The sequence below is a fragment of the Leuresthes tenuis genome, unplaced genomic scaffold, assembly GCF_036924035.1.
Source record: "Leuresthes tenuis unplaced genomic scaffold, fLeuTen1.0.hap1 SCAF_8, whole genome shotgun sequence".
NCBI lineage: Eukaryota > Metazoa > Chordata > Actinopteri > Atheriniformes > Atherinopsidae > Leuresthes > Leuresthes tenuis.
In genome coordinates this window covers 11,078,842-11,091,040 of record NW_027325362.1, presented here as the reverse complement: position 1 = coordinate 11,091,040, position 12,199 = coordinate 11,078,842, and the positions used below count along the sequence as shown (strand labels likewise).

Here is a 12,199-nt window from a genome sequence, read left to right as displayed (position 1 = left end):
CTGTCATCCAATTATGTGTTTTATCTTCAAGTTTGTTTGAGAAAATATCTGTGGGGAAATTAATTGAAGTAAAAGTTTGTCTCAACAGTAAAGCCAAAGATGTTTATTTTAAAATCCAAATTAAAGAGATTCACATATTAAATATTCTTATACTTTCTATGAACAATCGATGAAAACAATATTTCATTTAGTTTCTCAATTTATGTTTCGTAAAATAGCTTGGACTGGTGTTGGACATAAAATTAGGAGAAAAAGGGTGAAAATCTCCACCTTAAATGATAAGACCTAATTATTTGTTTTTAAGGTATAAATATGAGCAAGGATGTTTATTTTTTGTTCAGCCTGCCATAATACTGAATAAATTCAATATTCCTTTAAAAAAAAAATCTAATTAAAAAAAATGTTTAGGGCCATTGACCGCTTCAAGAACTCCTTTATGCACCAACTAGCATGGACCTGGACATTATTTTTCTAATATTTTTCATTTGTTTAGTTCCAGGTTGTTGTTTTTGTTTGTTTGTTTTTTGTTTGAATTTAAATTGCCTAGCATTTGACTGCATTCCTCTATATTTTTTGTAATGGTGTGTAGATGATTCAAACTGTATTAAACTCTCTTAAACTCTTTATCAGGTACACCACATTGCTTTGTAAACTGTGGACTTTGTAAACCGGTAGGAACCTTTCTTTGAGAGTATGTTGTAGCTGTAGCTGTAGCGGGAAGGTTTTATCAGAGCACTCATAGTGAACTTTAACCCCTCGATGGGTTAATTGTTTTGATTTAGCAGGCTGTTTTTGTCTGAAATATCGTTTGGTTTTGTCGAATGGGAAACATATTTAAACGTCGTTGTACTCTTAAATAATGACGTGTTGTTCAACATTCGGCGTTGCTGTTGACTAAAAGGCTTTCTCCAAGGTAGGCTAACGTTAGCTGTGTGGCTAACGTAGCGTACGTAGCTTTGGTAACAACATGACGATGGTGAGAAGCTGCGTATAGCAGCGACCGACCAGACATCTGATCGTGCCGATTTCCTGCTTGTCAATCAGTGTTTTGCTGGGTTATATTGTCTTTGTGTCTGGCTAGCATCTAAACGGCTAATCAAAGCAACCAAAATTGGTTACATTTAACTAGCTGGTTGTCTTCGAGAAGGTTGGTATGAATCTTTTAAAAATCAGTTTGCTGATGTGTCAACTACATTGTTACTTTGACTCTTTTGAAATCTGTTAAATTACATGGTTGTTCCCATAAAATCTTAGTTGTGTTACAAGTGAAGTTCTTGATGCAGATTAATCTCTGTGATACACACCTCAATGACTTTGTCAGCCACAGTAAGACGTGTCTTAATGTCTGTTTCAGTGTGCATTTGCATTACTATCACCTTTTCCAATGGGGGAGGAAAAGCCGGACACGCTGGACTTTGTGAAGGATTTCCAGGAGTATCTGAGCCAGCAGACACAGCATGTCAACATGATATCGGGCTCTGTCAGCGGCGTGAAGGAGGCAGATGAGCTGCCAGCAGGTAACCAGCTGTTTGCCATCTGCAGCGTAAAACCGTATGTGTTTGGAGTCTCTTGGAAGTCTCGTGAATGCTCTCATGTTTATTGTTAGTATCTGTACATGTCTTTGATGAATGCCAGTGTTAAATCATTGAGAGCACAAACTTGTATTTTATCAGTTAATTAGACTTTTTTTTAACATGATTTTGTCACAAAATATATATTTCTGTTCCTTTCGATTATATTTCTTAGTTGTAGGTGATAGTATTGAGAAGTGTGAGGGTATTTCGATTTCGTATTTCAGTGTGAAAATGTTATATAAAATAATATAATATATATATGTGTGTATATATATATATATATATATATAAAATATAAGCTTTATGCTGCCAATTTAAGGCCAGGCAACAGTTGAATAAGTTAAAGTAAGTGAGAAAGGCGTTTACAGTACTGCTGATCTAAATGTAACATGTTTTTACTTCCTTTCTAGTTGGCTGGACCACTTTTCTTTACAGCAAATCCCACAAAATGTTGAGTTTTGGAGAATATTTAATCACCATTTTGAAGATGACCCATGTTATACAGTTTACCATAGTTTTATTCAACAATGGAAAAGTGCTGTAATCATGTTATGTTGCAGAATGCTAGTGTGACGTTCATCTACTTTCTCTCTGTGTTATATATAATGCAAATATTGGTGCCTGCAGACTGCAGTCAGAATGGTCTGGATCACCCCTCAGTTGACTTATCACTGGAAGACAGTTCAGGGATCTTGGTGGATGGTTTTGAGAGGACCTATGATGGCAAGCTCAAATGTCGTTATTGCAACTATGCCACCAGAGGCACAGCCCGACTCATCGAACACATTCGGATTCACACAGGTAAGGCTTTGTGGATAATACTGTAGTGTTTCCCACACATGGACTTACTTTAGCAAGACATAATAGTTTATTTATTGATCTGTTTTGATCTTTTTTTGTAACCATCTGAGAGAACGGCACAGTTGTAGGTTTTTTTATTTCGTTTATTAATTTGTCACAAAGTTCTTGGTATTTACGATATTTGCAGTGGAGCGTCTTAGAGTACTTGAATATCATGAGAAATGCTGTTCTGGCAAGATTTTGCTATTAAGCCTGATTTTCTTAACAAACAGGAGAGAAACCACACCGCTGCCACCTGTGCCCATTTGCTTCAGCCTATGAGCGTCACCTGGAGGCCCACATGCGCTCACACACAGGTGAGAAGCCTTACAAGTGTGAGCTGTGCTCCTTCCGCTGCAGCGACCGTAGCAACTTATCACACCATCGACGCAGACGTCACAAACTCTTGCCTATGAAAGGCGCTCGGTCACTTTCCCATAAAAAGATGCTGAGTGTTTTACAGAAAAAAGCCAGCTCGCTGGGCTATGGTCGACGGCTCCTCATCAATTTTAGCCCCCCCTCTATGGTGGTGCACAAGGCTGACAATGTGAACGACTTCTCCCACGAGCTGCCCCACTTACGTCAGGAAACCTATGATAATCAGAGTCGAGGCGTCGAGGAAGGACTCTCCACGAATCAAAGTCACCATCATCACGATATGGTCATGGACAATCCCCTGAATCAACTGTCCACCCTGGCAGGCCAGTTGGCCAGCCTCCCATCAGAGACCCAGGCCCAGACTCAACCTCCCATGTCTCCTGGAGCAGAGTCTGTCGTGGATGAGAAGCCTTTCCTCATCCAGCAGCCTCACCCTGCCACAGCTCCTGTGGCTGTCACTGCCAGCATGGCTCATGCTTCTTCCTCTTCACCAGTTACCCCAGAGCCCCGGGCCCCTCCACACAGTAACTGCAGTCCTGGAGGTGGACCATGTAGCGAGCACAGCGGGCGCACCAGCACTCCTAGTATCTCCAATAGCCAACCAAGCACACCGGCCCCGGGCCTGTCTGCCCCTCTTCAGGACCCCCACATGCTCCATCACTGCCAGCACTGTGACATCTACTTTCCTGACAACATACTCTATACCATCCACATGGGGTGCCATGGATATGAAAACCCATTCCAGTGCAACATCTGTGGTCACAAGTGCAAGAGCAAGTACGACTTTGCCTGCCACTTTGCACGTGGGCAGCACAAGTAACAGCTGAACACAGAGAGAACTTTTAATGGACCGCTTTGTTTTACTCTAAAGTCATTTTATTTATTGGTCTTTCACTTGGCCTTTATGTAGCTTAGTCTTTAAAAGCTGTACTGACACAGGAGAATATCAACATTCAGATGATTTAATTTTGTACAACGAAAGGTGCCCATTCCAGTGTATTACAAAGGAATGATCAGTGTTTTTTGACAGGTTGGGAATCTATTTGTGGTGGAGGCAGTCGCATTTCTATATGGTCATAAACCATATTAACCATTTCCCTTCTTAGCTCAACAGAAGAACATTATTTCAGGATGTAGGTTACCCAATATTGGATTAACTTTGACTTTTGGCTCTAATTGAAAAAAAAACAATAAAACATTTATTTACTATTCAATGCAGTTCATATGTAGGACGTTCCCATAAACACCTGAAATGAACAGATTAGCTTTCCTGACCATAAAAAATGTCTAAGAAATATTTCATATGTGGTAAATCTCTGTAAACGCGCATCACGTCTTGCAAAAGCACAACTGCGCTCACCAGAGTCAAGAACTTTTCACACAAGCTCTCAACTGTATGTTACTTTAGAAAAATACAAAGTCAATTTCAGACAAATGAAACCGGTTTTTTTTTTGTTTTTTTTTTGCAAATTGTAGCATCACAAATAAATTCTCAACACTCGTGGAGTTGCATCTACTTATCCCTCTGATGACATTAACTCAAAGTCAAACTATTTGCCTTGAGAGATCTCATTTAAGCCTTGTTGAAATTATTTCTTTGCTTGGTGCATTATCGCTATTTCGTTGCAGTGCCTGACATAGTCACTTTCTTGTGTCCAAGTTGGAGAGGACTGTTATATTGAAGACGAATAGATATTATTACAATATCCTCTTCTTATTACAATAGCTAGACCCAGAACCTTAGGATAAAATAGTTTGGCCATTGTAATTGTACTATGGTAGCTATGATTTTATTTATTAATTTTTTTATTTTTGGCCAAATTTCTGTTTATTAAATGCTGCTAAGAAACTAGAGCCGATGCCAGCTCTAATGTATAGATGGCATCAGCAGTAAAAACCTGGCCACACTTTGTATTGGTGGTTTTTGGTCAGCCAGCTACTTTGTCGTGTTGTTTTGAAATTCCTCCATCACGATAACACGATGACTACTTTTGTTTAAAGGGTTTTATCCTTTTAATTGCATCATGTCATCTTCTAATCTTTCTATATTGTATCCAGTATCTCTGTGTTTAGGACAGAATCACAAAGTCTTGTGTCTCATGTGAACATTTTCTCAGAATTGCCACGTAGCACCGGGGTTGCCACATTTCAGCCTTTGTGATAACTGAGATTCATCATTTGAATCGCAGTGCTTTTCTAAATATTTACTGAGTATTGTATTCTGACTGGTTAGATCAATGTTTAGTGTCAAAAAATCAAAACTGTGTTGCAGTAAGACTGCTACTTTAGAAGGATTGTCCTTTGTCTTGGGTACTGTTGTCTATTGCTTAGCAACATGTGTGGAGAAACATAGTTACTGTTTTTAGAAGCACCTCCTTGTTACCATATTTACCTGTAATGGGGACATCCAGTAATGGCCTTATGTTCTCTGTGTCGTAGGTTCATAGGTAGTGGTGAATGTTTAAGCCTTCTGGCGGTCCCTGAGCAAATCATTTTATTGTGAGATGGATTATTCCAACTAATTTATAAGTAAAGTGTTTTCTAACCGAACCTTCACCTTTTGTTCTCTATTTCTGCTTTTTTTTTTTTTTTTTTTTACTCTGTAACGCAGATTAAAAGCAGCAGTATTTAATGTTCAGTTGTGAATTGGCATTTTGAAGTATGCAAGACACAGATTGTCTTTTGATGATGCTTTTAATCGGGTTGTAAGAGAGACAGAAAATGGTAAGTATAATTCAGTATGTCAAAGAAGGGAACAGAAAGTTGATTGGAGCATGTTGCTGGTGTGTCCACTTAAGCCTTTTTCTGCTTTTCATTCCCCTCATCCTTTTTCTCAGGGCCTGACAAACCAAACAGAAGTCATAAATTTAGTTTCATCTGGCTCAGAAAGTTTTCAACAATGTTGATTTCAAAGTTATGTTTTAATGCATACCGACCTTTAAGTTTAATGGGACCCACAACCAGAGTTTGGCTGTCGTGTTCTGATCCCAGGTCTCTGGCCCCACGTCTGCTGCAGCCACGGCGACAGCGAGAATTGCCGTCCGTGGCAGGACATATCAGGACCTTGCACTGGATGTACACCGAATCTGTGGCTCGCAGGAACTGGAAGGCCTTGAAACCGAAACGGGCCAAAGATTGTGAGCCAGAACTGATAGGCCAGTAGGTGTTATCCATAGCACATCTGAGGGTGAAACAGGGAAAAATACACGTGTTTTTAGTTAGAAAACAGGCAAAGAATCCAGTGTAGGTCAACACTGCTTGTAGAGCTGAAAAAAAAAAAACATCTTACCCATCACGAACCAAATAGTATGGTCTAGAACTGAAGTCAAAGGGTGATGGTGATGCCACACAGGTGTGAAGGAAGAGTATCAGGCTGCTGTCACGTCTCCTCAGGTCCACTTGTACATATAAGTTCTGGTTGAGAGTTACTTCATATGGGACTTGAGTCACCTGTGTGTGCGTGAGAAAGCTAAATGTCAGCATCCTGCATTTCCAACAGCGATTTTCTCCATAGTCGTCCCCTCACTACGCAAACACACCTTGTTGTAGAAGCTGCTCGATGTGTAGAAGGCCATGCTGGTATTGTATCGGCCTGAGCCAGTGATGGTGCTGTTACCGCCGTTTTTAACAACAAACATAATCTGAGACACTGAGTCCTGCTCCATGAAACAGGTGACATTCATCTTAAAGTGAGACTGACGTGTGATCTCTCCATGGCTGGAGGCGTAGGCACGGATATTGTTGGTGTGCATAATTCTGCCACCGTCAAACTGTTCAATGTAGAAGACACGGGAAAATAAAAATCTGCATGCCTGTCCTATATATTAGTCATTTTTGTCAGAATGGTTAGAAAAAGCTGCATATTTCTGATGTTATCCAGAAGATGATATGTTGTGTACCTTTCTAATGGTGCCACAAGTGTTTAGGGGGAAACTGAAGACCACCTGGTAGCTGGAGACCCGTGGTCTGCAGTGTGGATCATTCAGGTACAAACTGTGGCCGTCATAGCCAAGAGAGTTCAGGTAACTTCTCTCAATCACGATGTTCATGTTGTCTGAGGAGCAGTCCACTCCACCTGGCACAGATGGTGTTGACAAATGAATTACAGCTTCTTAATTAAATATCCATAAGGATGAAAGCGTAAATCAAATCAAAATGTATTTATATGGCACCTTTCATACTTTAAAAGCAACACAAAGTGACTCACAGAGGCTTAAAAACAACAATGATAGAACATACCAACCCTCCCACCCCCATAAATACCCAGAGAGACACGGAGACAAACAGACTCAGACCAACTGCACTTATTAGACAGAGTCATGGCCGGGCACCCAGACCTAAGGCAAGGGAAAAAGCCAACTTGGGGGCCGACCACACTGAGAGGGCTCACGGTCCACAACCACAGGGAGCGCCACCACAGAGACGGTCCCGACCCGGGCAGAAAAGAGACCCCACACCAAGGGGCAGAGCCCTCCAGCCACCCGGGCCAGAGCAGTCCACAGGACACCCCCCAGTATAAGACGCCCAGTGATAGAATAGTACGGCAAAATGGCAAAGATGCTTACTTCTCTTTCAAGTGAACAGCTTTAATAACTGTGGTGATCAGGTAAATGACAATTAAGCATCTACACACGTAATGAAATTTGAACAGGATGTATGATTCCCACAGTTAATTCTAACTGTACCTGAGCTGGGTTTCAGAGTGCTCATGAACTCAGCCCTGAATCCTTGGGCGACCACAGAACGATCACTTCGGAAGACCACAGTCATGTAGTTGGAAGAGGAGTAAAAAGTGCTCAGACTGTTGTTGCACACCTTCCCCAAATATCCATGATGATCAGATGGCCCATCGTAGATGGAAATGTAGTCGCAGGAGCAGCAGTTTTCCAGTCTGTTAATAAGATTATAACACTGTGATAAGTGAAAAAATAAAAAAATCTGGACAAATTTAAGCATGATGATGGTGGATTTTGTATGTATTTTCTGGAGGAAAAGAAACATAATTTCCCCTTTGATAATTTTCACAATGTATTACATACTGCAGGTGTTTGAATGACAGGAAGATTCTTTGGTCATACGCAGCTCTGAGCTGCCAGACGCAGTAGGCATTGTCATGGTAGTAGTTGGGGTAGTTAGGGCTAGAAAAGGTGCCCGAGCCAAACAGAGAGCCTCCACATTGCCCTGTTGAAGGCGGACAACAAGTCACTGGAGTGAACTACAATTGCAGCAGACTCATTTTGGACACTGAGAAACCTACCTGTGGGTGTTGTGGCAGCGCAATGAGCTGTTTGAAAAAGAAAATGGTTACTTGTCTTTTTGAAAACTGATCAGAATGTGTCGAGCTTTGCATGATGCGACACTTACAATAGTAGTCGTAACAACAGTTTCCATAGTATTGACAGGAGCTTGTGCAAGAGCAGCTTCCCATGTGTCTTCCACAGTTGTATCGACATGAGGGCTGAGCTGAGAGAAGACCACATAATATCATTAAGATTTCCTACTGGCAGAGTAAATTATACACTGATTTATTCGGATATAAAAGAATCCCAGTTATTGAGGGTTTCATACCTGTGGTGGGTCTGTCAGTGGATGATGGACAGTAAGCTAAGTGGAGAGAAAATATTTAACAATCTTTTACACCTCTTCTTTTTGAGTAAAGCACATGCAGATGTGGTTCATTATGTAGCTGTTAAGAGCAATACACAATAAGACTTTGCACAGTGAAATAAAATATTTCAAAATTAAAAAAAATGTTTGATCTATTTCTGTGGATGGATGTAAAACACCTATTTTTTTAATAACTCTGATAAGTGGAGAGTAGAAAATGTGTAACAATTTATAGTATTTATCAGTCAGGCATAGCAATGCAGTAAGTCTGCCTATAAAGAGGTGTGTGTTGATGGTTTTACAGCACTGAAACCTCTTTTTCTCCCTGAACCTTCTGTTTTCTACGTACTGGTAGTTTCTTTGAGTTTTCAAACATGTGGGGAGATGTTATAATGCCATTCAGAATTGAGTTTGTCTGGAAATCTGAAGTATTTTTCCTACTCTTAAATAAGTGCATAGTGCAAGAGTTTGTCCTATTCTTACCCACAACTAACTCCTCAGGGTTCTAAACATTACATTTATGGAGAACTGTGAATTCCTAATGTAAGTACCGACAACATAAGGCAATACATAACCAGCAAGACAAAAGTAACCAAATTTAGATAAGACAGCTAGTTAAAGAGTGCAAATCTAATTGGAAATATTGTGTAGTTCAATATCTACTTAATTCTGAGATTATTTTCAATGGTGACAGGTGGGATGACATAACTGATTTAGATTGTCATTAGAGATATTGATGCTCCTTGAAAGTCAATTTGTTGGAGACAGCTACTAGTGGCTTTTAGTGGCACTACACTGAAAGACACAGTCTATGCCTCAATATTTACCATCAACTTCAATAGCAAATACTCTATTCTGTTCCAATCTAATACATCAAATCAGTAAGTAAATCATCTGCTAATCTTCAGATCCAGGATGTCAATAATGAGCATGTCAAATGACAAACTCACCTCATTTTATTTCATTTACTTGCATCATAATCTGTCTAGAAATCTTATGATATTACATATAACATTTGTGGAGAACTTTCAACAAATTCTTTCAGGAAGGCTTTGCTTAAGTTATTATGCTGAACAATACATTGCAGTGTGAAGAAAAAATGCTTTTCAGCAGCAGCTGTGATCAAAGTGTGCAGTGGCTTATTTGCTTTGCTTTGAGGGCCAGAATACTTACAGTAATAGTCATGACAACAGTTGCCATAGTACTGACAGGAGCTGGAGCAGGAGCAGCTTCCCATGTAACTACCACAGTTGTATCGACATGAGGGCTGAGCTGAGAGACACCAATAAGATATCATCAATATTTCCTGCTGGCAGAATAAATTAGACACTGATTCATTCAAATAAAAACATCACAATTGTTGTGGGTTTCATACCTGGGGTGGGTGTTTCAGCGGTTGACGCGCAGTAAGCTAGGAGGAGAGAATTAACAATATTTTACACCTCTTCTTTTTGAGTAAGATGTGTGCAGATACTGTTTGTTATGTAACTATAAACAAAAATGTACAATAAAGATTTGAATATGAATTTGAACAAAGTCTATTTTTCAAGTCTTCTTTAAGTATTGAAGTCTTCTAAGTGGAAAGCAGCAGTCCCTTTTTTGAAAAATGAAGACCTAATGCTGTTTTCAGAGCTGGCTGGCTGCATTTCATCAGTAGTTGTCAGTCAGGGATAGCAGGGAAAAAAAACTGCCACTTTAACCCATGAGAAGTGTATGTATATTTGGCTACACAATAATGTTGGAGCAATGCGTTGTAATAGTGTGATGCAAAATACTTTTCAGCAGTGTAGAGTGGCTTCTCGTCTTTGCTTTGAGGGACAGAGTACATACATTGGTAGTCATAGCAGCAGTTTCCATAGGACTGGCAGGAGCTTCTACAGGAGCAGCTTCCCAGGTGGTTACCACAGTTGTATCGACATGAACGATGAGCTGTGATACAAGAGAGTTATTAATCATTCTTAGTAATTAAGATCAGGTCTTCAGTCATTTACATGATGTAGAGAAGTTTTCTTACTAGTGGTGGGACTTGTAGTTGTTGATCCACAGTATGCTGAAGGAAAATGAAAAAGAGAGTCAATGTTTTTGTTTTGAACCTGTTTACACAGGTATTTCACACCAGCTGTTTACTGAGTAACTGTAACAAACTAATATTATCCCACCATATCTGTGTGAGCATTTCCAATGAAGAACCAGCTAATGCTGCGGATTTAGCACTTACAGTTGTAGTCAGGACAACAGTTGCCATAGTACTGACAGGAGGTTGAGCAGGAGCAGCTTCCCAGGTGGTTACCACAGTTGTATCGACATGAACGATGAGCTGCAATACAAGAGAGTTATTAATCATTCTTAGTAATTAAAATCAGGTGTCTTCTGTCATTTACATGATGTAGAGAGGTTTTCTTACTAGTGGTGGGACTTGTAGTTGTTGATCCACAGTATGCTGAAGGAAAATGAAAAAGAGAGTCAATGTTTTTGTTTTGCACCTGTTTACACAGGTATTTCACACCAGCTGTTTATTGAGTAACTGTAACAAACTAATATTATCGCACCATATCTGTGTGAGCATTTCCAATGAGGAACCAGCTAATGCTGTTGATTTGGCACTTACAGTTGTAGTCATGACAACAGTTGCCATAGTATTGACAGGAGCTTGAGCAGGAGCAGCTTCCCAGGTAACTACCACAGTTGTATCGACATGAGGGCTGAGCTGAGAGACACAGGTTAATGCTGAGATTGCAAAACAGGTTGAGCATTAAAAATGAAACAGCTGAAGATAAATCAGCTGCAACCTAAGAGGTTTTTTTTTCATACCTGTGGAATCTGGGACCGGAGTAGATGATGAACAGTAAGCTATTTGACAAAAAGTGAAGGATAATGTCAGATAATTAAGGATAACAGAGGCATATTTGATTATTTTTACTTCCAATGTGGTTCACCACCCTAATGTTCAGCCCCTCTCTAAAAAGTCTCAATATAAATCCAAAGTGTTGATGTTTCGATGACGCAGCAGCAATGAAACACAAACACAAATGTTCTCTGTTTCTTTAAACTTTCTTTTCTTTTTTATTATTAAAGGCTTTAACAGCTATTCAAATCACAATGCATAAAGGTCAACATGCTGAGACAGTGTTTGTTTTTGTTAACCAATAAGGTAAACATTCACAATAGATAGGTGTGTGTGTTGTTATAAGTAACAAAAGATGTGCTATTATATCCATCTGAAACATAATAAAAATAAAAGTACACAACATCATAAAGTGAAATTATTCAAATAATGTTGAAGTCCCTCAGAGAATTTCTCAATTAGAATTCTGAATGAATGCATTTGGTAACTTTCTATCACTGCTTACCTTCATAGTCTGAGCAACAGTCCCCTTTATATGTACAGTCTGAGGTGCAAGAGCAGGGTCCAGCCCGATAGCCACAGTTGTTTGTGCAAGAGCCTCTGTCTTTAGAGAGAACAAACAAGAATCCCCATTGTTAATGTCTCAATTTTTTGGCCACAAAATCCCCAAAGTGCCATCATCAGAATAACCTACCCACTATTTTGTAGTGAGCACGGAATCCTGAATAGGTTACACTACTATCACTGCTGAAGCGCACAGTTAAGTAATAACCAGTGGAGTAGAAGGTTATGTTCCTTGATTGACAGTATGTCCCCAGAAGGTTGAAGCTGGTGCCAGAGCCGTCATAGACTTGAATGTCATCATAATTACACTCAGTTCTGTGATAGACAAAAAAGCAGCTTTGAGTGTTAAATACCAGACTAAACATAGTTTGCAATCAAACACAAGCAGTGC

The 12,199-nt window shown here is 39.7% G+C and overlaps 2 protein-coding genes across 3 annotated transcripts; one reads left to right on the top strand and one right to left on the bottom strand.

The window, feature by feature from the left end:
• Window positions 1-727: 727 nt before the first annotated feature.
• On the top strand, window positions 728-5,348 carry ikzf5 (IKAROS family zinc finger 5). 2 transcript variants are annotated; one of them, XM_072390824.1, is made up of 4 exons: window positions 728-913; window positions 1,355-1,517; window positions 2,202-2,375; window positions 2,648-5,348. In XM_072390824.1, exons 2-4 carry the CDS (start codon window positions 1,385-1,387, stop codon window positions 3,610-3,612), a joined length of 1,272 nt encoding a protein of 423 aa, XP_072246925.1. In that variant the 5' UTR covers window positions 728-913; window positions 1,355-1,384; the 3' UTR covers window positions 3,613-5,348. The 2 variants fall into 2 exon arrangements, with proteins under 2 accessions (XP_072246925.1, XP_072246924.1); XM_072390823.1 differs by having other exon boundaries at window positions 728-1,147.
• Window positions 5,349-5,477: 129 nt separating this feature from the next.
• Window positions 5,478-12,087, bottom strand: LOC140313480 (CUB and zona pellucida-like domain-containing protein 1). The gene is made up of 19 exons (XM_072391583.1): window positions 11,939-12,087; window positions 11,750-11,848; window positions 11,211-11,249; window positions 11,008-11,106; window positions 10,804-10,839; window positions 10,614-10,716; window positions 10,414-10,449; window positions 10,230-10,328; window positions 9,775-9,810; window positions 9,573-9,671; window positions 8,157-8,255; window positions 8,050-8,076; window positions 7,832-7,973; window positions 7,478-7,683; window positions 6,692-6,867; window positions 6,332-6,562; window positions 6,082-6,242; window positions 5,729-5,973; window positions 5,478-5,632 (listed from the first exon to the last, which is right to left on the bottom strand). Exons 2-19 carry the CDS (start codon window positions 11,753-11,755, stop codon window positions 5,586-5,588), a joined length of 1,887 nt encoding a protein of 628 aa, XP_072247684.1. The 5' UTR covers window positions 11,756-11,848; window positions 11,939-12,087; the 3' UTR covers window positions 5,478-5,585.
• Between the last annotated feature and the right edge of the window lie 112 nt (window positions 12,088-12,199).